The sequence below is a fragment of the Cladophialophora carrionii genome, assembly GCF_000365165.1.
Source record: "Cladophialophora carrionii CBS 160.54 unplaced genomic scaffold supercont1.4, whole genome shotgun sequence".
NCBI classification, from domain to species: domain Eukaryota; kingdom Fungi; phylum Ascomycota; class Eurotiomycetes; order Chaetothyriales; family Herpotrichiellaceae; genus Cladophialophora; species Cladophialophora carrionii.
Window position 1 is genome coordinate 194,908 of NW_008481829.1, and position 26,052 is coordinate 220,959.

General features: G+C 54.2%; 10 protein-coding genes and 1 pseudogene across 11 annotated transcripts; 6 read left to right on the forward strand and 5 right to left on the reverse strand.

Moving 5' to 3' along the window:
- Positions 1–649: 649 nt before the first annotated feature.
- G647_04739 (uncharacterized protein) lies at positions 650–757 on the forward strand (the record flags this gene model as incomplete). Its single annotated transcript, XM_008729078.1, has 1 exon — positions 650–757. A coding segment is annotated over one exon (108 nt), but the record flags the coding sequence as incomplete, so codon positions are not given.
- A 1,461-nt stretch (positions 758–2,218) lies between these two features.
- Positions 2,219–2,786, forward strand: G647_04740 (uncharacterized protein; the record flags this gene model as incomplete). The annotated part of the gene is made up of 2 exons (XM_008729079.1): positions 2,219–2,405; positions 2,467–2,786. 2 exons carry the CDS (start codon positions 2,219–2,221, stop codon positions 2,784–2,786), a joined length of 507 nt encoding a protein of 168 aa, XP_008727301.1.
- A 3,140-nt stretch (positions 2,787–5,926) lies between these two features.
- G647_04741 (uncharacterized protein) lies at positions 5,927–6,807 on the forward strand (the record flags this gene model as incomplete). Its single annotated transcript, XM_008729080.1, has 2 exons — positions 5,927–6,104; positions 6,158–6,807. The coding sequence occupies 2 exons, from the start codon at positions 5,927–5,929 to the stop codon at positions 6,805–6,807; spliced, it is 828 nt and encodes a 275-aa protein (XP_008727302.1).
- A 1,749-nt stretch (positions 6,808–8,556) lies between these two features.
- On the forward strand, positions 8,557–9,243 carry G647_04742 (uncharacterized protein; the record flags this gene model as incomplete). Its single annotated transcript, XM_008729081.1, has 1 exon — positions 8,557–9,243. One exon carries the CDS (start codon positions 8,557–8,559, stop codon positions 9,241–9,243), a length of 687 nt encoding a protein of 228 aa, XP_008727303.1.
- Positions 9,244–9,533: 290 nt separating this feature from the next.
- Positions 9,534–9,694, reverse strand: G647_04743 (annotated as a pseudogene). The gene has a single exon. The product of its transcript is annotated as a tRNA-OTHER (tRNA).
- A 270-nt stretch (positions 9,695–9,964) lies between these two features.
- Positions 9,965–11,977, reverse strand: G647_04744 (uncharacterized protein; the record flags this gene model as incomplete). Its single annotated transcript, XM_008729082.1, has 1 exon — positions 9,965–11,977. One exon carries the CDS (start codon positions 11,975–11,977, stop codon positions 9,965–9,967), a length of 2,013 nt encoding a protein of 670 aa, XP_008727304.1.
- Positions 11,978–12,603: 626 nt separating this feature from the next.
- G647_04745 (eukaryotic peptide chain release factor subunit 1) lies at positions 12,604–13,964 on the forward strand (the record flags this gene model as incomplete). The annotated part of the gene is made up of 2 exons (XM_008729083.1): positions 12,604–12,724; positions 12,781–13,964. 2 exons carry the CDS (start codon positions 12,604–12,606, stop codon positions 13,962–13,964), a joined length of 1,305 nt encoding a protein of 434 aa, XP_008727305.1.
- A 926-nt stretch (positions 13,965–14,890) lies between these two features.
- On the reverse strand, positions 14,891–16,117 carry G647_04746 (uncharacterized protein; the record flags this gene model as incomplete). Its single annotated transcript, XM_008729084.1, has 1 exon — positions 14,891–16,117. The coding sequence occupies one exon, from the start codon at positions 16,115–16,117 to the stop codon at positions 14,891–14,893; it is 1,227 nt and encodes a 408-aa protein (XP_008727306.1).
- Positions 16,118–16,569: 452 nt separating this feature from the next.
- G647_04747 (uncharacterized protein) lies at positions 16,570–17,352 on the reverse strand (the record flags this gene model as incomplete). Its single annotated transcript, XM_008729085.1, has 1 exon — positions 16,570–17,352. One exon carries the CDS (start codon positions 17,350–17,352, stop codon positions 16,570–16,572), a length of 783 nt encoding a protein of 260 aa, XP_008727307.1.
- Positions 17,353–20,064: 2,712 nt separating this feature from the next.
- G647_04748 (uncharacterized protein) lies at positions 20,065–22,106 on the reverse strand (the record flags this gene model as incomplete). The annotated part of the gene is made up of 2 exons (XM_008729086.1): positions 20,065–21,619; positions 21,670–22,106. The coding sequence occupies 2 exons, from the start codon at positions 22,104–22,106 to the stop codon at positions 20,065–20,067; spliced, it is 1,992 nt and encodes a 663-aa protein (XP_008727308.1).
- A 563-nt stretch (positions 22,107–22,669) lies between these two features.
- Positions 22,670–25,779, forward strand: G647_04749 (uncharacterized protein; the record flags this gene model as incomplete). Its single annotated transcript, XM_008729087.1, has 2 exons — positions 22,670–22,869; positions 22,920–25,779. 2 exons carry the CDS (start codon positions 22,670–22,672, stop codon positions 25,777–25,779), a joined length of 3,060 nt encoding a protein of 1,019 aa, XP_008727309.1.
- Between the last annotated feature and the right edge of the window lie 273 nt (positions 25,780–26,052).

The window sequence follows — 26,052 nt, forward strand, 5'->3', positions numbered from 1 at the left end:
AGGTTCCTGCGAGCTGTCACGTTGGGTGAAACGTTTGAAGGGCCAAATGCTATTCGCCGACGAGGCGTCGGTCTTAAAACCGTCTGCTCTCCATCCTTTCCACTCACCGGTCCTCTGATCCTACTACTTCGCCTGCTACAGGATGACAGGAATAGTGCGGACTCTTCCCTGGATTGGCCGGCCTGTGCTCTCTCGATCATGCCTCTGTATCAGCTCGGTGGACGGTCCTGCGTGCTGCTAATCACTCTATTCGAGTATTATGCTGACTCCTTGTCTGGTCAAGATCGCCAAGTGGCTAAAGGGCAATCACCCTTGATGATCTCTACCACTGCAAAGTTTAATACTTGCCTCGAGGCTGATAAGCACTTTACATCAACCACATTCACGCCCGGACCCAAGGTGCGGATGGAAAGGGGCTTTGCAAAATAACACGATCGTTTGGAGCGACCTCCAAGCGGCGAAGTGAGGTGCGTGGACTCCAACGGACCACACCTTACCGGCGCCAGAGTATGCAACGGACCGGCCGCCGGAAGACCGCAATCCTGATCAGCTCTGGGATATTGCAGTCGCAAGTGGGAATGGCGACATTCATCAACGACTGCCACACAAGACCATCGAAGTTGACACGAAACCGGTCAAGGAATAAACCTGGGATACCGCCGGACAAGAGCGATGCGGAGCTATAACTTCCGCCTCCTACCGAGCGACTTCGGGGGCTCTCCTCGTCTACATTATAAGTATGCATCAGACCCACAACCTCACAGGATTGCCGAAAGATCCGTAGGGACATGCAGATGCCAACATCCAAATCACACGTGTGGTGGATCAACTCTACAAGAAGACGAAAGAGACAACGGCCGGCGAGGAGCGTAAAGCAGGGCTGAGCTGAAGATGGTACAGCACGAAAATGCCTGGGCATTCATACCCCAGTTCATGTGGCTTGCGTTCAAAGCTCCATAACAAGGCCAGCTGATGAGAAAGTAGGATATCTGATCGCTATCTGCACGGTCTGGCAGACATATCGTTTGTCGGGAAGGTGATGATTATGCATGAATCACTCAGCTAGGTCTAACAAGCAGGAATATGCGTGGGAGACCCTCACCAGATCTATCTCCCTAGACAATAGCATCTTGTTGGACAGCAACAAAACTTGAGGGTGGCTGGCTGAGGGACAGAGATTGTGGTTGAAGAGATCGTTCCAGACACGCCACCACGTGTCAAACCCCGACACTGTGACTTGATCTGCCATTCACAAAGGACATCCGAGGGTTCAGCTGAGCGCAAGCAACGCCAAACCCCGGATCTCGTCTATACTGTCATCCAGAACGGGGAGACGGTCATTCAAACGACGCCGCGGGCTGTGTCCCGGGCGATTGGCCAAAGTACTGTGTCTTGTCATGTCCGCGAAAAGCCTTACGCACGGTGGTTCGCCAAGCAGGACTCGGGTTACACGACCCTTTCGTGCCTTGGTAGAAATTCCCCGCATCCTATGGTGAGTCCAAATCAAGCTTCTCAGATCGGTCCCGACCGACATCAGCTTTCGGCGCCACATCTTTACTCCTGCTTTCAGCTCGCGTCGATCAAGCCTCAACTTTGTTCCTGCCTTTGCAGGAAGAGACGAGTAAGCAACTTGCTCAACGTAGATTCTTCTTTTCTCAAGCCTTCGCTGGCCACTGTCTCTTGTGAACCCTTGTACCATTACAGGCGGAGTCGGGCCTCGACCATTCCTAGCCTTCTCGAGGTGAAGTTGAGACTTCGTGTAGCATGGAAACATGCTCAACCATGAGGTAGCGTTTGCAAATCTACAGCCATTGAGCTGCAAGCTCCCCAGCTTCCGTTCCAAATCGGCGGAAGTCTGAGAAAGCGACCTTCAGAAGTGGTCACTTGAGGCCAAACAAGCCATACTTGACATGCGACATGACTATCTTTCGATGGCGTTACAGACATCGTGGCTGCCACTGAGACTGCTGAAAACGACCACCATCAACAGTGAAGCTGAAAAGGCGCATATGCATGATGCTCTCTGACAAAGCCAGCTGTTCAGCACGCTTCAGCCTTCAGCTTGGGTCTCTGCGCCTCATTGAGAACGAATTCGAGTATAAAATTGACGAGGTCGGCCAGGGTCCACCCTTCTTGAGGACGATAATCCATCGCTGTGCACCGAATCATTGAGAGTCCTGTTTGTTCCCGCACTAAGAGAATTCGAACGCAAAATATCATGTCGCACTCAGCCTACTTTCTCTGCGAAGTCAAAGAGGGCGGCGCCTCGAAAGGTTTAGCCGTCATTCGGTGCTACCCCTGGGACTCTAAGACAATGAACAAGTCAACGTTTCCAACGCAGTCGTATGGTGAACTTCTCCCTGGCCTTGCCAGCTTTGAGACCCAGACGAAAGTCAATTACAAAAGTACGTTCTACACTTGGGAAAGCACCTTTTCAAGAAAAGACATTTGACGTGGGCTTTCTAGCCGTACCCTTTGGATATGCCCAGGGAGCTGCTGCACTTGGGAACAAGCCAACAGCTGACTACAATCGGCATCTGCTGTTCTTCATCCCGACTGGGAGCACTTCCTCGACTTTCGGCGCTCAGATCCCGGGCACCTACGCCGGTACACTGATCCCTAGTGCCGCGTGGAAGGACCCTATGACGGCACATTGGCAGCAAGTGTACCGTGGAAATGATCAGCCTTTCGACAAGTCGTTTGGGGCGGCAGACAGCAACAGAAGGTACCACGTGAAGTATATTTTCACCGATGGAGCTGCCCCGGGCAGCGGTGGGGCGGCATAAAATTTGCACACAGGATCCTATAGCCAGCACCTCGGGAGGAATGTGGGAGAGCAATATGTGTTTATTTCGTTCCAGCATCCCTCCTTTAGCTGGCGCCGGCACACTGTCACGACCAGCAGATTCCCAGTGGCCAGAAGGGTGCTTGACAGTTATGGCATCAACATTCCTCAGGGCTCTTCGAGATGCCGTCAGGGACACAGTAGAAGTCGAGGTAGCCAACAAGCAGGCTTGGAATATACCATCTTTGGGTGCAAATTTGAGCGGTTGATCGATAGACTGATACCTCGTAACACTAGTTCGCCCGGACTAGCGATTTTGCAGTAGTTGTAGCCCAGACGGAACAACGCACACGGTAACACAGATCAACACAGCCCGTGTGTGCTCTATGAAAGCGGCATGTTGTGATGCCCGGGATGAGTCGGACGTGGGTTCCGAACAACTTTTTTACTCTTGAACATCGCGACCTTTGGACAGCGCGATACTTCGAGTCCCTCTCTGCAGTAGAGTTGTCGGCCCCGGTAGCAAGATGAAAAGACCACGCCCTGGTAGACGCCAACAAGAATGTTCAGAGTCTAGTGCATTGCCATCATGCAAAGGCGTCCACCGTCAAAATCCCCTCGAGTTTAGCAGAGTTTGTCAAGGAAACACTGTGCTGGTCTGAACGACTTCGTAATGATTCTCTCAGATACAGTATCGTTCGAAGCGCACCGATTCAGATCTTCCACCAGGAAGTCTCCTCCACGGGCTGCCAATGATCTCAGACAATCTGCAATTTGGGCGTAAGAGTCAATGTCCTTCAGAAGCAGGCAAGCACACAGCAGAGTCCGCGGCGATGTGTTCACAGACAGTGGAAGCCTACGCTCACATCGTGGACCGGTGGACCAAGACCCCGACGCCGTAGCAGACGTCAACAAGCTGGCTGTGGTGCTTGGCGATCTGGTAAAGCACGCGAAGGCGGGCGAAACAAGATGCGCAGAATCCAGAGGGATGCTTCCTGCTTCCTGCTTACTCTTGGGAGAGTCTGAGAGACCCGCAGTCGTCCATGGCATGCCATTGACCGAGTGATGCGAAGATGGCGCTGCCCAGTGTCCTTGCAGTACGGAGTAACTCTATGCTCCATACTTACGTCCCCACGCGTCCCCTTTGCCCAAACTGTCTCGGTCGCTCTCAAGTGCCATGCTTCACAGCTGGGCTGGACAAGGCTCGAACCCAGCCTCGTGACATTCCTCCCGCCTGGGCAGCCGGGCTTGGTCCTCAACATCTCACCGTGACCTTCCAAGCCGAGAGTGTAAAACACACAGTACTGGGTACATGCATTCTTCGCATGGGGCGTATTTGACCGACAGCTGACAAATTCTTGATATTTTGGCCTCAATCGCTGCTCTCAAGACTTACCTAATTCTGGGAATCCTGCCGCCGCAACCCCGACGCCGGAGCTGCCTTCGCACAGCGAATCCTACCGTACCTCCCTCCACCGACCCCGCAAGCGACTCCGGTAAAGGCCTGTGAATAGATACAGGATCCGCCAAAGAAAAAGGCGGGCAGGCACAGCCACGGCCGTCGTGGCGTCAGCCGTTCATTTGTGAAGGAGAGCATCGAGTATCGAAGAGCTGAGCAAAAATGCCAGGCCATCCAAGACTCCGAGGAGGATGACGGCTACTGTACGGAGTGCTGGGCATACGCATTAAGTACACAGCACGTACCCTTTACTCGGTGGCATGGCATTAGGAGAAGGCCGGCTTCTATTTTGGCGGGGTCGCATCCACAAAGCCGGCGACCGTATCGTCGCTGCTAGTCCTACGCAACGGGCATGGCTCATGGTTATAGCGAAATCGGCTTGCCGCATTTGCAAAGCACTTCAGGTCCGACTATTGAAGATCGACACAGGCCGTTGGGGAGCTCGGAAGTTTTCCAACCTCTTCAGATCTCGGAATATGATCCCTTTCACACCGGCTCCGCGAGTCTCGCGTCTCGGGGCTCGAGTCTCGACCCGCCTACGAGTACTGGTACGTCCTGGGTAATTGCACATTGTAGCTTCCCTCGGGGTGCGAAACAGCAAGACAATGAATCTCGGCGACTGTATGGATGCAGCACCCGCCGAGCACCTCCTTTGCTGGGCAATTGCTTCATCTCTGTCAGAAACACACTCAGGTCCGACCGCGAGAGACGCTGGGCAAAGCTGATGGTCGGGGGCTTGTCACTGGCAGCGAGAGAGAGAGTCTAGGCCCTTCGGGCGTCTCGTGCAGCCAAGAGCGGTCGCTCACCCCCAATCACGCCCCGACGCCCACTGCTAGGGAGTCTTGGGAGATTTCTTGGAAGCGTCCCCTTTCTCCGCCAGCTGCAGATCCCGTTGCAACGGCTGCCAGCCACGCGTCCGCTGGGAGGCCCTCGCGAGGCCTATTTGGAGCTGGCGCTATTCCCGTCCAGGCCCAGCGGAGCATTCCGGTCGACTTGGCTGTCAGATATCGCTGGGCGCCCAGGGAGGTGCCAGGCAGGCTTCGCATGCTTTTCCGATCTTTGCATGGGCTTGCTCGCCTTGTCGTCGAACGCCATTGCCCTTGCTCCGAGCCGTTGGTACGGTCAATAATTTGGTCGTCCCTTTTCCCCGGAGGTCCTGCACCGGAAGGCTGTGGGCTTGTGAGCTGAGCTGTAAGCTGTGATCCGTCAGGCCGCGAACACCCCGTATGCATGACGTCTCGGGGCTCTGGCGGTGCAGTGCGCCTGGGTTCCTTGACGGCGAGTCAAACTCTACTATTGTTGTCATCCTACACTAGGAGGGACATCGGTGTTCCCAAGCGCTGCAGGCAAACCAGTATTTGCCATGCGTTTCAGCAGGGCTGAAGCATCTCAGGACTGGAACAAGCGACGACTTGGCATCTCCCTCCTGCCCTCAGCGAGTCGGCTGTGAGAGATTGAACTCCCGCCGACACTTCCTCTTCGATGCTAACATAAAGGTGCCGGCTCCCCCGCCCACGAAGAGCGAGCGACATATCAGACCACCAACTTTCCTTCAGTATAGTGCGCCTTTCCTTCCCACAGCTATATTTGTCCACCATCATTCTTTCACTTTCCCTTTCGTCCATCACTCGACATCAGTCGTTCCAAGTCTTAGCGAGCCGCATCTACACCTTCTTTTGACAATGCTTACCTCGCTCTTTCTCCTTTCTGCTCTCTTCTCGACAGCCTGGAGCTGCCCGAAGCACGACAACTACCAATCACATCCTCACCTGGGACGAAGACAAGTCCGAGTCGATAAAGGCCGGGAGCCCAAAGACTGGAACTATGACGTCTCTGCAGACTGGGCGACCATTAAACCTGGTATGTCGTGGAATGCTTCGACACCGATATAGATCATGCTGACGCGCGAGCAGAATACCATTTGTGCCAATCTGGAACGCATCAGTCGCCCATCAACATCGCTCAACAAGATCTTTCCATCCACCACAAGCCGGACTTCGAGGGCTACAAGTCCGTCAAGATCCCGGGTAACTTCTTCAACTGGCAATTTGCCCCGGCCTGGACACCTCACCACCCGGAAGGCGATGTCAAGGGTCTCCCTAGCTTCAAGTTCGACGGCGAGGAAGTCTTCAACATCGGCTGGCACATCCATGCCCCGTCTGAGCACCTCATCGACGGCAAGCGCAGCCGCGCCGAGATCCACATGGTCCATGTCACCGCGGAGGAGCATGAGGCCGCTGTTATCGGTATTCGACTCGCTGTCGGCCAGCAAGAATCCGCCTTTATCAAGCAGCTCGGCCCGATGATCCACTACAACGACACCGCCCAGCTCGAGGGCCTGGAGGTCGATCTGCGCCTTGCCATCGATGAAGTCGGCGGTGTCGAGGAGTTCTGGACCTACAAGGGCAGCCTGACCACGCCCCCCTGCAGCGAAGGTCTCCGATGGTTCTTGCCCAAGCAGGAGCTCGTCGTCAGCGAGCAGCAGATGGTCGAGATCCTCGCGGCCAGTCGCTTCTCCCACCGCGTCGAGCAGCCGGTTTGGCTTCATGACATCAACTTGTGAGCCGTACGCGCCGTGTAGGTCTCAGCCAGGTTAAACTGTACACGAATATACAAGAAGTCGTGTCCGAGAAAAATGTCCCAGGACTATAGAGAGATATAGATGGCAGCGACCTGATGTTTGTTGTTTGCATAAGCGTCGGAGTTCGGGATTTGATGTGATTTGGACCTTGTCTTGTTCCGCTCAGAAAGTGTCCCGACACTGCTGCTGATAGCTCAGGGGCCGCGCCGAGGGAGTATTGCAGAACAGAAATCACCAAGCATTGTCGTTGATTGTACTTCTCCACGGTCGTTACCACAAAATCACACTGCTTACCTTGTACCTGAACATATCTACCAATCCAACCAACTACGCGCAACGGCCGACATTGTTTCATCGTAGCACTTGCTTGATTCTGTACACTTGCCACGACGTCTTGATTTCCGAGAAATCACGAAATACGGATGGAATGGGATGGGAAGTGCGTGCGCGTCTTTGCGAGCCTTGGTCATGATGGATGAAATGGATGTGTGGTTCTGGTTCTCGCATTCGTGCCTTCATTGTGCCTTACAGCCCTGGGCTCAAGATCCAGCCTGGCAAGGGAGGCTGACTACCTGGCTCTCCATACCAAAAAGAGTTAGAACATGTGATGCCGCGCCGAGTGAGACTGTGTTTGATGCGTCGTCATCGTGTTGTATCAGGCGTTCGGGACAGAAAGATCCCGCTACATCAAGGGGACCACGGGGGTTGAACGTCGAGACAGCTTGGTTGCAGGCCAAGATGGAAGAGGGATTCGGAATCATTCGTAAGCGCCCAGACTAAGTTTTCCCACGAGATCGCGGCAGCGGAATCGTTGTATCGGCGAGGCATCCATGCATGTACCCTTTGGAGTGGAAGGGGTTGTGCTGTATTTGCATTTCGAGAGCCTGTGGCCCGTAAGTATCTGTCAGTGGTTCCAAGATACGTTCGAATCCAATATCTCCATCGTATCTCTCAAAACGTCTCTTCACCAGGAAGTTGATTCAATGCTTTCAGCTCTGCTAATTCGCAACTCTTGCGGAGAGGAAGACCGGCGGTCGCGTTGATGGTATCGGTCAACGTATTCTGATCCTCATTAGGTCCTTGGGCGTCGGTTACTCCCTGCGGCTCAGGCATGAGAAAGTCGAAACCCGATGCTCTGGGAGCATAGCATGATGAGAAAACATGTTGGACTTACTTCTCTAGCACTTCTCGGTGTTCTGTCACCACCTTTTGCGGCCCAAGCAGGTCGCACAGTTCAAAAGACCAAACTTCATTTGACCCCGGCGCACCAAAATAGTCAAGTGAAGCGAGGAGCAGATGACGTCATGATCACATTCGGTACCGGCACAGTTTTCTTCCGGACTCGGTCACTGTCGTGACCGTCGAGCCGCGTTCCATCAATCGTACAGCTTCACTTACAAATGGAAGCTTTGCCTCGGAACAGTGCTCTCCGATATATCAAAAGGAGTGAAGCACGACGCGCAACTCGTACTATTTGATCTAGTCAGAGAGTCCTCGTGGAGGTGAAAACAAGCTGGAGATTTTTCAAGGATGAAGGCCGCCCTCGACCAGGCCTTAACAAGGGTACGCCCTCATCTGCATCTTCCTTCAACGGCGACGCGTATGTCTGCATCCTCTGCAAGGCACAGGCTAAGTCTGCGACCTTCAAAGCTGCTCCAAGTCCAGTCGGCCTTCCAGTCGTACATCTCGCCCGTGTTCTACTACTCCACCGACGCGACCACCTCAGTCGACATGGCCGCAGCAACACCACAGATCTCACACGCGCACCAAACCTACATCACGCACATCCTGGAGTACTGGTTCACGCCCTCGAGTCCCGGCGCCAGCATAACTGAGAAATGGTTCCGGCCACCGAACCGCGACCAAGTCGACGAGGAGATCCGCACGAATTTCGAACCACTGGTTCAACAGGCGCGTAACGACAGTCTCGACAACTGGACGACTACCCCTTTAGGTTCCCTCGCGCTGATCATCCTCCTGGACCAGTTTCCCAGGAACATCTACCGTGGTTCGCACCTCTCGTACTCGTCGGACGCCAAGGCCGTGGACGTCGCAATCCAAAGTGTCGCCCGGGAATCCGACCACTCGCCGGACCTGACCGAGTTGCAGACCCTGTTCTTCTACATGCCCCTTATGCACGCGGAGAGCCTGATCCACCAGATCGCAGGGATCAGTCTGTTTGAGCTGTTGGCTGCACGCTGCCTCGCCAACACGAAGTTGAGCGCCACCGAACGGGAGGAGGTGACGAAATTCGTGACGGCATCACTGAATTTCGCAAAGGCCCATCGGGACGTGATCATGCGGTTCGGCCGATTCCCGAGCAGGAACGAGGTCCTGGGTCGGCCGAGTACACCGGAGGAGGTGCAGTTTCTGAGGGACAATCCTGGGGGCTTTGCCATGGGAGGGTCGGGGAGTTGATCATAAGACAGGTAGGTACGTCGGACAGGGCTTGGGCTCATATGTGCCCTGCCTTTATGACGGCCAGTGCTGGGACAACGTATCAACCACGATGTTTGTTTGTGTTTCGTCGGAAACGGACAGGACCGTCAGGCCGGCAATGCATACGGCTAGAGCATTGTTATCGCCGCCCGCACGACTCGCCTGATCTTCGCTGCCAAATAGCAACTTGAACCCACAGTTCGAGTTTCTCGCCATCTTGACGAACAGGCCTCGTGGAAACTGCACAAACAAAAAGAACAGCCAACTCTTGGCGGCACTTGGGTTCGAACCAAGGACTTCCCTCTCTACTTGGCGGCACTGTTCTTCGCGACCAACAGCAGCTCCATTGCTGGAGGTGTTGTGGCTGAGGGCTTCCCAGAGGCGACGATGCTTTTGTGAGGATGTGCTGAGCCGGCTACACCATACCGTCTTACATTTCAAGATGTGATTGTGTATAGAGATTGGGAAGACGAAAATGATAAAAGGGGTAATGAAGGTTGTATAGGTGGATGCTCGGCCTTGAAATCACTTTCATGGCTCTGAGAGGTCATCACCGCACAAGGAACTGCATGCCCTGGTCAGGTATGTCCATGTTATTATGCAATATGTACCCGCAATGTCACTCACTTCTGGCTTGACTATTAGCTCATTCTTACAGATATCTTCATTCACTTCTTCAGACAGCCTCGCACTCCCCACTTCATCCCGCCGCCCCGATCTTATCCTTGGGCAAGATAGCAAACACAGTTCCCAACACAGCCAGCGAACCGCAAACTAGCAGCAGTCCCCAATCGATGATCCGTTCCATCAGAGAGATCTCCTTGCCCTCGGAGCTGAAAATCCTCAAATAAAAGCTTACAGGGAGGATGATGCAAATGGTGAAACACAGAGCCGATCCCATAAGTGCCATTATACTGTCAAAGTCGGGGAACCCAATTGAGATTCCGAGTTGGATGAGGTTGGCCAGGACGGCGATGGAGCCACGAGCTAGGCGGTGTTTCCATGATCTCTCACTATGCATGCGTGCCTTGGGGTCCATCTGGCGGAGATCAAGGTAGAACTTCTTGTTGACGGTATCCGTCATTGGACGGTTAGAGAGAGGGATCTTCGTGATGGGGATGATGGCGATGAGAACAACGATGATGACGGATAGGGCGTGGGGATAGGCTGTCGAGCGCAGGATGTTGGCGGTCACTTCGTCACGTACATTATCGCCGAACATGAGGTAGCCTAACACCGCCATGGACAAATCAAGGCCATAGGTGAAGATGTAAGTGTACTTCAGGGCGCGACCGTATTTCTGCGGATGACGCATGTCCTTGTAGATGGCAGGGAACACACTGTGGCCACCCCATGGTGCCATGAAGAGACCGAGACTCAGCGGGACGGTCCTCCATTCTTCGGGAAAAGCATATGTTTTGGCCACATCCCGCAGAGAGCCGGGGGCTCGAGGCTTGATGAGGCCGTCAGCAAAGACTATAGCCACAATTCCTAGACACGAGAAAATGCCAATAACGCTGCTGACACTCAGTGTCTTGAAGGGGACAAAGTTCAGCGGGATCAGGCCTATCGCAACGATAGCCTTCCATTCAGTCACACCGACAGCAGGTATGAGTGAATTCATACTGTCAGCGAAGAGGATGATCAGGGCGACGTTGGCCGCTGTCAGCTCCAGGATGAACAGAGTCTCGACGAAATTTCTTCCCCAAGCATCAAAGGCTAGAAAGGCAATGTCTCCATAGGTTGTCGAGCCGGTATTCGTGTCGAGGCATTTCGCCAGTAGCTTGGCAGTGTAGGACGTTCCGAAAGCGGCCAGAGTCAAGAAGGCAAGACCTATGACCCATCCCGAATATCTGATACCGAGCGGGAGGGCCAGAATCCCAACTCCAATAAGGACGTTGGTGGAGTTGAAGATGGTCATGGGCACAGTAGACTCGCCAACAGTCCGGTCGATGACTTCTCCGTCCGGGCGTACCTCTCGCTCGATCTGTCGTGGAGGTTCCTCCTTGAACTCCTCGGGTTCCTCTCTTGCCCGTCTACTGGCTTCTTCTTGCTCCATTATCAGGATCGATGCTCTTTGCCGGGCGGCGGCGGTGAGTCTGGAAGAAATACTGCCATAGCTGGTCCCCAACGCGCTGGGTAGCAGTGAGCCTGGAACAATCGAGCCGGTTGTGGACTTCAATGTCTGTCGGCTAGCCATCGGCAGCAGAGAGGACTCTTCGGTAGGCTCTTCTACCTCTGTCGGTCGATCATCGTGCACGGCGGACTCATTCGTGTCCTGAAAGCGATAGTCTCGTAACTGTTGTCTCAACAGCGACCTGTTGTGGCCTGTGGTACTTTGCTCGGGGCTCGACCGTGCCGGCCCAGGCTCTTGCTCTGACTCCGACAGTGTGACCGAGTTCCTCCTGACAGGCGTGATCTCACGAAACCCCGCAGCTCTTTGCAGTGACCTTGCGAAATTGTCGATACTGTTGGGTCCGCCCATGTGCCGAATGCTGTCGAATCTCTTGCCAAACGAAGACCTCCGCCGCAAGGGCCCTCCATCTTCTTCATCTCCATGTATGGGCGGGATGTGGTGCGCTGCTGGCGTGGATGAGGACAGCAGGTTCTGCTGTTCGTTTTCCGGCACTGATTCGAGAGAGCCAAAGGAGGAGGCTCGTCCACGCTCGTACGCATCCCAGGTGGAAGGAGCTTGCTTGTTGCGCTGGCTCATGCTGGGCACCTAGAGGAAGTAGGAGATATACAAGTGACGTAGCTCGTGGGTGGTTGAGCTCTTGAGGAAACGTCCACCTGCGGAGAGCTATGCTATACAGAACACAAGGAGAATGAGCACCGTCCCAGGAAACCGCCGCAGCTCGTGCCAACGCAGAAACATGGACTAAGGAAAGGAGGATTCAAAGCAGCAGAAGAGAAAATTTGGATGAAGCAGATATGGATTCATCTCCCGGAAATCTAACAGACTAGTGAGCGCAGGCTTGCCGACGATAACCAGGTCGCATGTCATTGCCATGTCCAAGAGCGAGTGGCGGCGGGGAAATTTCTGCGGGCTTCGCAGAATTGATAACGGCGCGAGAGAAACGTGACATGGTTGTGAATGGACGGTGACTGGCGAGTCAATCAGGCGCATTTCACAACCCGCTCGCATTTCCACTCAACCCACTTGAGCGTGTCCACGATTTGACTCTTACTCGAACGTCACCTTGAATTTCACCGCCCTCCATAGATTCCCGTCTTCTCAACGCTCTTTTACCCCTCTCGCCCTTCCTCCTCGTCGGCTTTGGATTTTGATCACTTTCCGTTCACCAGCAGGCTGCTTTTGGTGGGCCTTTTACCGCAAACATGTCTGCCCCTCAGCCCAACGAGGCAGAAAAGAATATTGAGATCTGGAAGGTCAAAAAACTGATCAAGCGTCTCGAGGCAGCCAGAGGCAATGGCACCTCCATGATCTCCCTCATCATCCGTAAGCAACATTTCCCGCAGCCGTTTGTTTCGGCCTATCTGCTAACCCAGCTGCAGCGCCAAAGGACCAGGTCTCTCGTGCGGCAAAAATGTTGGCTGAAGAATTTGGTACCGCCTCCAACATCAAGTCTCGGGTCAACCGTCTGTCAGTCCTCTCGGCGATCACTTCCACCCAGCAGCGCCTCAAGCTCTACTCCAAGGTCCCTCCAAATGGCTTGGTCGTCTACTGTGGTGAAATCATTACCTCGGAAGGAAAAGAAAGGAAGATCAACATCGATTTCGAACCCTTCAAGCCCATCAATACCTCGTTGTACCTCTGTGACAACAAATTCCACACCGAAGCCTTGAGCGAACTCCTTGAGTCTGACCAGAAATTCGGCTTTATCGTCATGGACGGCAACGGTGCCCTCTTTGGGACGCTCAGCGGCAACACAAGAGAAGTCGTGCACAAATTCTCTGTGGATCTGCCTAAGAAACACGGTCGCGGTGGTCAGTCGGCTCTGCGTTTCGCCCGTCTAAGAGAAGAGAAGCGGCACAACTATGTTCGCAAAGTCGCAGAATTGGCTGTCCAGAACTTCATCACGAACGACAAGGTCAATGTCGCCGGCATTGTTCTGGCTGGTTCGGCAGACTTCAAGAACGACCTGAATCAATCCGACATGTTTGACGCTCGTCTGCAAAGCAAGGTCATCAAGGTCGTGGATGTCTCATACGGTGGAGAGAACGGATTCAACCAGGCCATTGATCTCTCATCCGAAACTCTTGGTAATGTCAAGTTCATTCAAGAGAAAAAGCTCATCGGCAAGTACTTCGAGGAGATTAGTCAGGATAGCGGTCGCGTCTGCTACGGTGTCGAAGATACCTTGAAGGCACTGGAACTGGGTGCTTGTGAGACACTGATTGTCTATGAGAACCTCGACGTGACCCGGTGGGTGCTGAAGGCTTCGGATGGGTCCGAGAAGATTTTGCACACCACAAAGGCTCAGGAGCAGAATCGTGAGGAGTTCATGGATAAAGAGACTGGTCAAGAAATGGAAGTGGTCGATCAAGGGTCATTCCTCGAATGGCTCGCTGAGAAGTACAAGGATTTTGGCGCCACGCTGGAATTCGTTTCGGACCGATCCAGCGAAGGCAACCAATTCGTGAAAGGCTTCGGTGGTATCGGCGCCATCTTGCGGTACAAGGTCAACTTCGAGCAGTTAGCTGACGTTGACGACGAGGACGAATTCTATGATGATTGACAATCCACCGACCTCGCAGTAGAGTGCGAGGAGCTTTCATCTACAAACAACAAGCGACAAGAAGTCGAAGCTCTCGACTGCAGCTCGAATGCAACTCCGCGCTCTACTCGGCGTCCAAGTGACGCACCCCAGTCCCAGCCACCAACGCAAGGGACATATGCCAATAATGTGGACAGAAAGGCCAAGCCACATCTCCTCAAGCAATTTGGCAGGTTGGGCACGAGGGACGGTGCCCTTCACAATGCTGAGCGAGCAATGAAGCCGCCAGCAAGGCAAGAACTCGACCTTCGTCATGGTAGGTTTGACCCCAGATTCGTTCGGCAGCACTGGAGCGGCAACTAACATTTTCTGCCTGCAGGACGCACCAATTTGCGTAACATGATCATGGTCTGAATCAGCGACGGCGTTTGGGCCTTGCAGTCTGGGTCGTCCGCAAGCCCACCAACAACTAAACGAGTATTCGGTCAGCTTGCGGGCGCCCAGTTCTGGGGTCTAATGTAAGACCGACTTATCGTACCATGCGAACGAGCGATATTGCGAATCGACACAGAACCGACACCTTTTAGTCTCCCAAATAGGTAGACGGTCTTCAAGATCGCCGTCGTCCAAGTCTAAAGCTTCGCCGCATCGAGGCTGTCCAACATGATCAAATCTAGTTTTGTTTTCCACCGAGCTGGTCTCTCTCTTCAACGTCAAGCTCAACTTCGTTTACTTTTGGTTCGTCAGTATGGCTCTTGTCTGTTGGAGGACAGCTCGAGCGGTAGCACTGGCTCAGAGGCTTTGAGCTGGTTACACTTCTCACAAAGCCAAGGCCAGTCCGCCTCTGTCGGCAAAACGCAACCACGCAAGGCCATGTATGTTTGCTTAAGCAGTTTTCAGATAGTCACTCCTTGATGGTCAACCTGGATGAGCATTTCAGTATCTTCTCAACCGTCCCTGCCGTCACCATCTTGCTCGGGTAGGCGATCTACGAATCTCCCTAGATATCGCAAGCTCTCTGTAAACTTGCACAACTCGTCCAGCATCTCCATGACTTTATCCTCTCCCTCCGTACCTGCCGCAGGGGCGGACGCGTCCTCGCACTCGACGAAAAACACATACTGCCAGTTCCGTTTCCGCGACGGCCGCGTGTCAATGCTCGTGAGATTGAATCCGCAGTTCTTGAACACGGCCAGCGCATCGGCCAACGCGCCGGGCTTGGTATGCGGGATCGTGAACGTGATCAGCGATTTATATCGTCTGGGCCTCTGCTTCTGGCTTTGGCGGCCCTCCGTTGCCACCAGCTTCGTCGTCTCGAAGTCGACAGTGTCGTTGTCGGTGTCGTCGTCGTCGATGTCTCTAGACCGTCGGCCGGGCCGCGCACGCCTGTTCCGCACGACGACGAACCGCGTCGTGTTCCGCCCCGGCTCGTCCTCGATGTTCTCGGCCAGACAGACCAGCGCGTGCCTCTCGCCGGCCAGCTTCGAGGCGATCGCGGCGTTGAGCCCGCCGGACGTGGCCGAATGGGCGTCGCGGGCCACCAGCTGGGCGGCCGCCGAAGTGCTCCCGACGTCGATGCGCTCCACGTCCTTGGGGGAGAAGTGCTTGGCCAAAAAGCGCGCGCACTGGCCCCAGACTTGCGGGTGGGTGTACAGCGTGCGGATCGCTCGTCTTAGTTGAAGATCTCCACCATCGTGGCTCGTCGCGGAGGCAGTGTTGTTTACCAGAGCGTGTTCCGAAGAAGCGCGAGGTGACACAAACAGACAGTGATGCACGGGGAGATAGTACTCGGCGCAGACTTCTAGGTCTGGGTACAGCGCCGGGGCGTCCGGCCCGCACTGGGCGATCAGGTCGAGGACTTGTACGACGGAGCCGTTGGTGCTGTTTTCGATGGGCACGAGAGCGTAGTCATAGTGTATTGAATCCTCGGGTTCGGGTCTCGAGCGGGATTGAGCTGGAGACTGTCCTTCTGATCCTTTGCCGTCTCCGGGGCCCGACGAGTTTTGAATGGCAGAAAATATCGCCGAGAAGGACGGCAGGGGATGTAGTGTGACTGCTTGGTCTGTTGATGGTGGAAAGACTCCGATGGCCGCTTGATGGGAGAACGAAGCCTCGGGGCCCAAGTACGCGACGTGGAGACTCTTGCTGCTGCTCGATCCTTCGGGCGGCGACATTGTAATCGGACGTCGTTTCTCTCTTAATCCTTCTCTCTCTCCCTCACATGCACACTTGCTGTACAGGAACTAATTACTTTGGCTGAGCGGTGATCTCCCTCCCTGGTTCTATGAAAATTTTAATACATGAAAGGTAGGTAATTATCGGCTTTACTCCAACTTTCCAGTCGGCCGCCTTTCTGACATGCTCCACTTTATCACTGCCCTCGGTCACTACCCTCAGGGTGTCGGGACGTGCTGGACGTATTACGCGGCGGTAAGCATGTTGTAGGTGTCTGGAAATGCTATATGATGGGAGGGCCAATGATAGAATTGCTGCAACTGCTATGTTTGCTACGGTATGATGGGTGAAAATACCAATGAGTGACATCCCAAAGCTTCTGGATCTGACATTCTCGTCCTGCCTGAAGATTCCCGCTCTCTTGCTTGCTGCACCTTCGCAGTGTGCCAAATCAGTTGTCAGGAACAAAGTCCACGAGCTGTGGAAGGCCATAGAATGCCTTCAAGTCCTTTTTGTCTGATTCTTGGATCTCGGGTGGGAAGTAGTAGCTCATGACCGAGTTTGGATCCTTTGAGAACAGTCGGACAGCTCCCTGGCCCTCACGTTCGATGGCGAACTCGTGTCGCAAGCCCAGCACATGGCCCAACTCGTGCTGGAAGACGTTCTTCATGATCTTGTAGTTTTGGAACTTGGTCACACCATCCCTGCCGACTCTAGGCTCCTTGTCAAAGGCAAAGCTATACACCCAGACGGTGTTCAGGGGTTCCGCATTGGGGAAGTAAGCGCTGGCCAACACGCTACCCTTGTCTTTTCCATAGGCGAGGACAAACGCGGCATCCTCCAGATTCGGCACCCATTTGAACTGGACGCCGAAGTCAACTGCGTTCCACGAGTCTGCTGCTTCAATGAGCGCATTGGCGGCGTAGACCGCGTCTTCTGGGTTCGGGTACCCGTCTGCATACGTGGCGTAGTTGATGACCGACCCAGGTTTCCAGCGAGGGATGGTGCGGTCCAATCCAACGACAATGGATGCAACTTGCTCGGGATCGATCTCGGTGATGCACGTGTAGGAGAGCTCAGAGGCTTCAGGCGCGCCCTTAGGCTCGGCCGGCTTCGTTTTGAGTTGGTCTGCGGTCAATGTCGCCATGGCATTGTCACCCAAGACCTTCTGGGCCTGTTGGATGGCTTCTTGCTTGGAGCCAGGCCGAACGCTGAACACCCTTGGAGCAGCCATGGTCGGTTTGGCTTTGAAGGTTCTCAATGAGATGTCAGAAGCAATCGACGTTGCCTTTGTTCCCGTCCCGCACCAAGTGCTGGAGCTGTCGATATCCACAATGACAAAGGTGGAATGTTTCTACTATGGCAAGCTGAAACCAGGACAGTTGCGAAAGGAAGGAGAGTCAAGTTACAGCCTGCTCGAACCCGACTCTTATAGCTGAGACTGAGCCAGAATTTCCAGCTTCAGCCCTCTTTCCTGCAGGTATCATGTTGAGCATGTAAACGCCGCCAATACGGGGCCATCCAGTTTCATGAGCCCATCACGATTGAGAGACTGCTGGAGAGCTTGGCGACTCACCTCCATCTCTCAGCTCAAGCCGTGTTCTGGCAGTCTCGTGCTTTGGACTCGCCTCAGTTCTGCTCCGGATCGCACCAATGGCGGTGTGCCTTGCAAATTTCGTGCAGTTCCCCGGTCGAGTTCCTAAGCACGCAAGAAGGCGCTGTCACGCGCATCGTCTTCCTTGAGACACTTTCCCTGCGGCAGCATTTGGTGTGCGAGGGTAAGGCTGAAGCTGGAAACTCAGCCAAGGAAAGCGGAACGAAGCTGCTAAGCATTATGGATGTGATGTCGCAGGCAACAGGCCAGGAGCTGCCCGATGCGCCATGCCCAGCCTTCGACTTTGGCACTTCCAGGCCTATGGTTTCGAGAAACAGCACAGCAGGCTTTGTGAAACGATGGGTACCCGGTGCAGATCCATCATCAGCCGCCTAGTGCCAGGGGAAGTGCTCCTCACAAGACTCCTTGGCATCTCAGCCGCTCCTTGGTCCTCGAGTAGAGGTATTGGCATGACATTTTCGAACGGGCCTCTAACGCCCTTGTGGGGTGTGATGGACCAACCCCGCAGTGACAAAGATGCAAATGCGTAGTCCGTACATCTGCATCGTCCGTATCAAGGGCGCTGACGCCTTGAACGACACGAGGATGAACACGAAGCTGAGCTTCATAAGGTCGAGATTCGAACTAGGCTAAATCTGGTTAGCGACAATGACCTCATGCTTAGTGTCTATCATCCGCCGTAGTAAAGTCTACGGCCAGCCACATGTCAGCAGAACGCACAACCTAACTGGAAGGCTTTATAGGGTCTTGTTAGGTGTACCAGAATCAGCCTGCAAAATCGTCTGGCTGGCATTGTATCTGTCCAAGCTTCTATGAGCCAAAATGCCTCAGTATACGTCGAAGCTCCGGATATTGATGATCCGCATCTTGTTCAACCTCACAGAGATGAAGTGGCCGGCTTGACCGTTTGTGGCGACCTCTGGTGAACTACAGTTGACAGGATAGTAAGTCGGCCAGAAAGACGAGCCCATCCGATGGTTCTTGCTCGAGAATATGAGTACGGAAGCACTGTCGTAACGGAAGGAAGCACTGTCGCGGTTGCCATCGCGAGACGACCATGGCTTCTTCTCATCACGTTCATTTCCCTCGATACAAATTCCACGATTCCGAAGGTATGGTCTCTACTCGCTCTCACCACTAGTTTTCCACTTTTGCTTGCGGTCCATTCTCCATCAATATCAGCATCAATACCATGCCGCACAAGTCAATCAGGATGTCGTTGGGCAGGTCTCCCCCGGATCTCTGGAGAGATGTCTGGGATCCAGAGAAGTGCCACCTCCAGCGAGAAAGATGCAAAGTCACCCTCACTGAGCAGAGACTACTGATATGTGTATCTCGAGAGGACCATTCCAAGTCAACACGCTCATCCACTGCTCCTACAAGACGATTTCCCTCCCTTACCTTAAGATCCTTCTTCCGCCAGCAACACTCAGACCTCAGCAGCAAACCAAGTTCTCCTGCAGGCAACGAACCCCAGCAATTTAGAATGTCGTACAAGGTTATAGGCAAAGTGCCCTTAGAGGGTAAAGACAAGATGCCCTTCGACTTCTCCAAGGGCCTCCTGCTTCCGAAATCGCCACGTAGCCATCAAAGTCACCAGGAAGTGATGCGCGCTGTCCACGACTACCTTCAACAAAAGCCAAAGAGGAGAAATTGGAAGGTCATTGGAGTGCTGTCGAGCGCTGGAAGCCACAGCGTGCATGCCAGTGCAGAAAAAGCCGTCAAAATGTCAGAGGACGTCAGCTGTTCCAAGCACCAGTGGTTGGATGAAAGTCCGCCGCCACTGCACTTCGTCCTGATCAAGCGCAAGTACCGGTGCAATTGTGAAGAGTCATACCATCCCCGCCATAAGCTCAGGATTAGGTACAGGCCCGGGTATACGCCTCCCAGCCCGGAAGAAAGGAAGAGGTTATATCACAAGTGGAGGAGACTCACAGCAAGCGGCAATGGTGGACGACGTTATTGAATGAGACCTTGGCGAGAGACCACGGGCAGTGACTCTATGTGCAGGTGCAGCAGGACGACAAGATTCGATCGGTTGGGCATATCTTTACTTGGTTCCGCGACCCGGACTTAGCAGTCTAGCCCATGCATTTCTATCGCATCCTTAGTCAATGAGCTCTAAGACCAAGAATGTCCGTACCCGAGCTGATCTTGTTGACCATTTGATATGCTGAGCACAGCGCAATGATTCCGGAAGTTGAGGAATCTCCTAAGTGCCACAGCCAAAGGAGGGCCACAGAAGAAGCACCACATCGGCCGGCTTTCTATGCCTTCCAGCGAGACCACGCCGGACCGTGGCTCTGATGAGTGCCACATGCCAACATCCGATCAAATCGGCGCAGTCTCTCTCTTCAACCACTTCGTCGTCCGCTCATCTCCCTCAAAGTATCCGCTCGTCTTCTCCCACACCTCTGCGTGGTAGTTGTTCAACCACTCCCTCTCCTCGGGGTCCAGGAGCTTCGGATCAATCAACTTCCGGCACATGGGCACCATGGTCACATGCTCGAACCCGATCCAGGGCTTATCCCCGAACTTGTGGTTCGTCTTGGCTTCGCGCGCCATGATCATGTTCTCGATGCGGATGCCGAAGTTGCCGTCCTCGTAGTATCCTGGCTCGTCGGAGATGACGTTGCCGATGGACAGCGAGACTTCGCTGTAGGCGGCGCGCGTGCCGATGCCGATCGGTCCCTCGTGCACGTTGAGGTAGGAGCCGACGCCGTGGCCCGTGCCGTGGCGGTAGTCGAGGCCCTCGCGCCAGAGGTGCTGGCGAGCGAACGCGTCGATGGCGAACCCGGTCGTGCCTTTGGGGAAGACGGCCCGGTCGAGGGCAATGACGCCCTTGAGCACTAATGTGTAGGCTTTGATTTCCATCTCCGAGGGCGTGCCGAAGTGTAGCGTGCGGGTGGTGTCTGTGGTGCCGTCGAGGTACTGGGCGCCCGAGTCGCAGAGGTAGATCTGGTTGACGTCGATGGTGGCGCAATTGCCGCGTTCGGGCGAGTAGTGGATGACGGCAGCGTTGGGGCCCGTCGACGAGATGGTGTCGAATGACAAGCCGACAAAGTGTTGGCCTTTGGAACGTATCTCTTCGAGTTTGTCTGCGGCTTGGACTTCGTCCATCCACGCACCGCCCTGGAGTTCGGATTCGAGCCAGGCGAAGTATTCGGACAAGGCGGCGCCGTCTCGAATGTGACATTGTCGCATTCCTTCCAGTTCCGTGGCGTTCTTGATGGCTTTGGCGTCGGCGATGGGGCTCCTCGACTCCTCAACCTTGTCTTCGCCGCCGAGACCGAGATAGAGTGCCCACGAGGACTTGTTGGATAACAATAGCTTGGGAGAGTGAGGCTTCTTGGAGGCGCCGTTGGCCTGAGATTCACTGGCAGCGGCTTCGGCGATGCTGGTGAGATCGGAAAAGAGCGCATCGTACGGTTTGATGGTCACCGTGCCTTCCAAGTGCTCCTTCACTTCTGGACCGAGCTTGGAAGAGTCAATGTAGATGGTGGCGGAGTCAGGCGTGATGGCGGCGTAGGAGAAGAAGACCGGGTTGTAGGGGATATCGCTGCCTCGGAGGTTGAACAGCCAGGCGACCTCATCAAGCATGGACACGACCATGCCGGCGGCTTTCTTCTTCTTGAGGTCCTTCCGCAGGTCATCGAGCTTCTCTCGATAAGACTTTCCCGAGTACTTCTCCGCCAGGACGATGACCTTTTCCGTCGGCCGTTGTGGCCTGTCTGTCCAGATCTTGTCAACCAGGTTCTCGGAGATTCCGACCAGGGTCGCGTGTGATTTCTTTTTCAGTGTCTCGCTGAGCTTGCGAGCATCCGAGGCTGTAATAACGGTGGGATCGACCCCGACAGTCTTGCCGCCTTCTGCTTGCTCTGTAGTCCTAACTCAGCTTCAGCCCTTGTACATGGTCAAAGCGAAGATCATCCCTACCATTCCTGCCAAGTTGGAACATCCTCCATACCCTGTTTCAGCAAGTGCCAGTTGTCGTCGAGCTGCTTAGAGGCCTGGTTGAAATACCGGCCGTCTGTGGCCAAGGCTGCTTTCTCCAGGGTAACGACAGCTGTGCCAGCCGACCCGGTGAAGCCAGAGAGATAGGCTCGTCGCGCGTCGCACGGAGCAATGTATTCCGACTGGTGGCTGTCCTCTGAAGGCACGATGTAGACGTCCAGCTTGTGCTCGCGCATCAGCTCGCGGAGTTGAGCCAACCGCTTAGTTGTGTCCACCTTTTCCATGTCTGCAGCTTGCAACGAACCCGAGAAGGAGAACGATCGCACGGATTGTAAGGGCGAGCAGTTGGATATCAGTTCCCGATTGCGGGCGGGATATCGACGTCGCGAGAATGGCAAGCGTAAGAACGACCAGCGCATCGAAAGTAGTCTCAAGGAGAGAATAAGTGAAGCAAAGATTGATCACCCTAACAATGCCACTGCCAGCACATGTGCCATGTTACCGGACTTGTTTGTTTAAATGGCCTGGCATTCAAGTTGACTATGACGGAAGCGGCATCCACCCATCCACCCCAATTTCTGACGAGGCTGAATCGCAGCCTTGCCGTGGACAACCCTCTTCTTTCAACTTTCTTTGTGTCCTCTGTTCTTGATTCATCGAAATTACCACAGATCTGCGACAGTGGCAAACCACTCATCCCAGGCTCCGCAAGATCACTCCTCTTAACCAAATAGCAAACTCCACAAGCTGTTCAGATGTGATAAACAGCAATCGGTTGTTGACGGCTTTGCGTATGAGGCTTCACCCAAGGGTTTAGACGTCGGGACTCACTGCCTTTTCCAAGGCAAAGATTGTCACAGTCGCGCTAGCTCTGCGCAAGACAGGTATCTGTGGCCATTTAAAACGAAGGCTTTCTTGATCTTTCTCTCTGAGTCTCCGCACTGAGCAGACATGTTCTGGTTGAGCCTGTCTTCTGAGCACAATGGAGCGCCTGATAAGGGATCTTTATGATCCGGCAAACCAGTCATCTCCTGAGCGGATCAACGCCATCCAGACTCAGATCCAGCAACTGCAGCGGGAGAAGTCTGCGTGGCAACTCGGGCTCGACCTGCTACACCACGGAGAAGCGACCGTACGTTTCTATGGCGCGTTGACGCTGACCATCAAGATCAATGCTGATTGGTAAGTGTGGCTATTTCCTTGGCCTCCGCAGCCAGCTAACTCTAGGTTAGGGACAATGATGGTGTGGGCAGGGATGAGCAGATGAGGAATTACCTGCTCGAGGCTTTAGTGACCAACTACATACGTCTCATCACCCTCCCAGATTCGAACTTTGTGGTGCAAAAGCTCGTCTCTACTCTCGTCACTTTCTTTGTGCGTCCTGATTCGGGTTGGACAATGCCACTCAGGCATATCATGGCCTGCATGATCGGCAGGCAATATGTTCCTGAAGAAGGCTTACCGGAAGTCGAGCAATTGCTTGCTGGACCCAACCCCCTGTCTGCCCATCAGCTCAAAGGGGTCCTGCTGCTCGCCACGGTAATCGCCGAGGATCTGAGCAATCACTCCTCAAGTACAATGGACGACGGCAAGATCAACAGTCGTGTGGCTGCTAATAGTCTTGACGCGTTACAGCTCTTGAGATACTCTACGGCATTTGCCCCAGAGTCCCAGGTTACAGTGTTAGCGAATGGCCCCGATCACCGCCAGGTCGAGGCAGAGTCAAAAGATGGTAGAGCTGTCGAAGTCTTACACCTGGCCGTGCCAGCAATACCATACTGGACCAACATGATCAGATATGCCAACGGTACGGAGACCCGAAGACTCGAGGATCTCGCAATCCATTGCCTCTCTACCGCCAGTAACTATCTGGAAACGGCGGGAATGACCGGTAGCGTCCTTCAGATGCTAATCTCTCTTGAGCATTCGTCAGCGAGGCTTCTACGGCAAGGACTTGTGGGTTTCCCATCCACCGTTGTGTCCTCCAAAATGGCCGCAGAAATGGTGACTTTGCTTGTACGGGGCGACTTCGTTCCTGACGCAATGCTCTTTGTCGATTTCTTGGAGTCGATCATGAATCGTGCTGACACCACCAAGCCTGACTATTTACATGATCAGGGGTTGGCAGAGATAGTGCGAATCATGGGACGGCTCCTTCGCTGTGACGGGGTGGCCGTCATAGAAGACCCGGTCTGCCACATTGTCCTCCAGAGAATCACCGAGATATCCGAGGGATCCACGGACTGGGAAGATGTGAATGATCCGGCTATGGAGTTCCTGAAAACATTGACAGCGGACGCCTGCGAGGCCTGTCTTCTGAAGATCAAAATCCCTCCGGAACAAATGTCCAGTGAGACCCAAGATTGGGATGCGGATGATCGAGCAAGGTTTCGCGATTTTCGCTACGACGTGCACGACTTCCTCCAGTCAGCTTTCACCATACTGGGGAATGCATTGATCGAGGAAGTTGTAAAGACGGTCATTCAACAGGCGACACCACCAGATTGGAGCACCTTTGAAGCCAGCACGTTCGGGCTAATCGCGTTGTTTGATTGCATATCCTCAGAGACAGACACGTACGACCTTCTGATCACTACCGTACTAGGCAGCCCTGCTTGGAGCCACCTGCTTCAGTCTACTAATGTTCCAGATCGAGCGTTGCAGACAGGGATCAACTTCATCGCCGAGAACGTCACTTACCTCGAACGGCATTCCGACCGGCTGGTCCCAATCCTCAATTTCCTCTTCTCTTCGCTACACCTCCAAGCGTCCACGACTGCGGCTTCACGTGCAATATTCAAGCTCTGCGACTCGCATCGAGTAATACTCAGAGAAGGACTGCCCCAATTCATGGGATCCCTGGGCTCAATAGGAGATATTGCCGAGGCAGAGAGACACCGAATCTTTGCGGCTGTTGCAGCGATCATTCAGGCGCTTCCTGGAGATGAAGCGAAAATGCAGCCGCTTACTCAACTTCTGGCTACCGTCGGGCAGGCCCTGAGAAGCGCGGACGATAGCACCGCAGACAAAGACAGGACGATGAGAGTTTGCACAGATGTTGTACAAACCTTGGCCTCGATCGGCAAAGGCTTGCGATCGCCTGCAGATGTCCCAGTGGACTTGGAGGCACCGAGCACGGACACATCGGAGTTCTGGACGCAAGGCCCTGGTGCCCATGTGCAACAGCAGGCTCTGGGCATTTACCATGCCACACTACAAAAGGTTCAGTCCAATATTGATCATGTCTTCGTCGATGCGTGCTGTGACTTCATCAGATCAGGGTTTACCGAGACGCACCCGTCGCCGTTCAAGTTCGCGGATTCGGTCGGGCTTGACTTGATCATGGGATTTATCAGTGTCGAAAATCCGAGCATCGACAACGCGATGGCGTGTGCCACTAGCTACCTGGCCTCGGTGAGTCCCGAGAACATACACCCCAGTGTGAGGGCGGTGTTGTATGCCGTGGTCTCCCATCAGCAGCATATCCTCTCCGTCCACCGGCAGACTGCACAGGTGTCGAATAGCAATTTTCCTTCTGCGTCGCTTGATTTCTTGGGGCGCTGCTTTGGTAAGTGGGGAAATGTATGGTTCGAAACTCAAGACTGTCAAGAGACGGTCGCCGTAGCCATGGAGCTGGGATTGATGGTGATGGCAGACTCTGACACGCTGCCACGACGATCGGCAGCGGCATTCTTCGCCGCATTTGCCGACTTCAGCGGGCCTGAGATGCGACTTCACGGCGATGCAAGCGTACGAGTGGGGACTGTCCTGGATCGATTTGGTCCTCGCATCCTGTCACTGCTGCTGCGACTACTGGGCGGAGAATGTGCTCGGTCTGAACTCGACAGCTTGTCAGAGACGCTGAAACGATACGTGCAGAAGCAACCCATGCTCACAAAGGCAGTCTTCAGGGCAGCAGTCAAGCAGGAAGCCGGGGTGATGAACCAAAAAGCTCTCCGGGCTACGACGTTAGAACAACGAAACCGGTTTGTCTCCCAGGTAGAGGCATTGCGAGGAGCTCGCAAGACAAACGAGGTAGTTAGGGACTTTTGGATTGCGTGTCGGGGAAGTGGCTTTGGATACATCGCCTGACCATGGACACCAGCAGTCTTGGGATGGCACGGGAAGATAGGACCAGATGCTCACGAAGACGTAAAAGGACGAAAGATCCGCACATGAATGACTATTAGATACCCATATGCCCAGTCGGTGCTCACTACACAATAGTTACAGTGGCTCGAGTGGCCTCATACAATAGTAAGCGGAGAGTCGCGGCGCAGTTGGAGGCGCGGAGCCTCGACTCGGTGGCTTGTCACCACGTCTAGCATCTTGCATCTTGCATCTTGCACCTCGCGTCTCACTGCG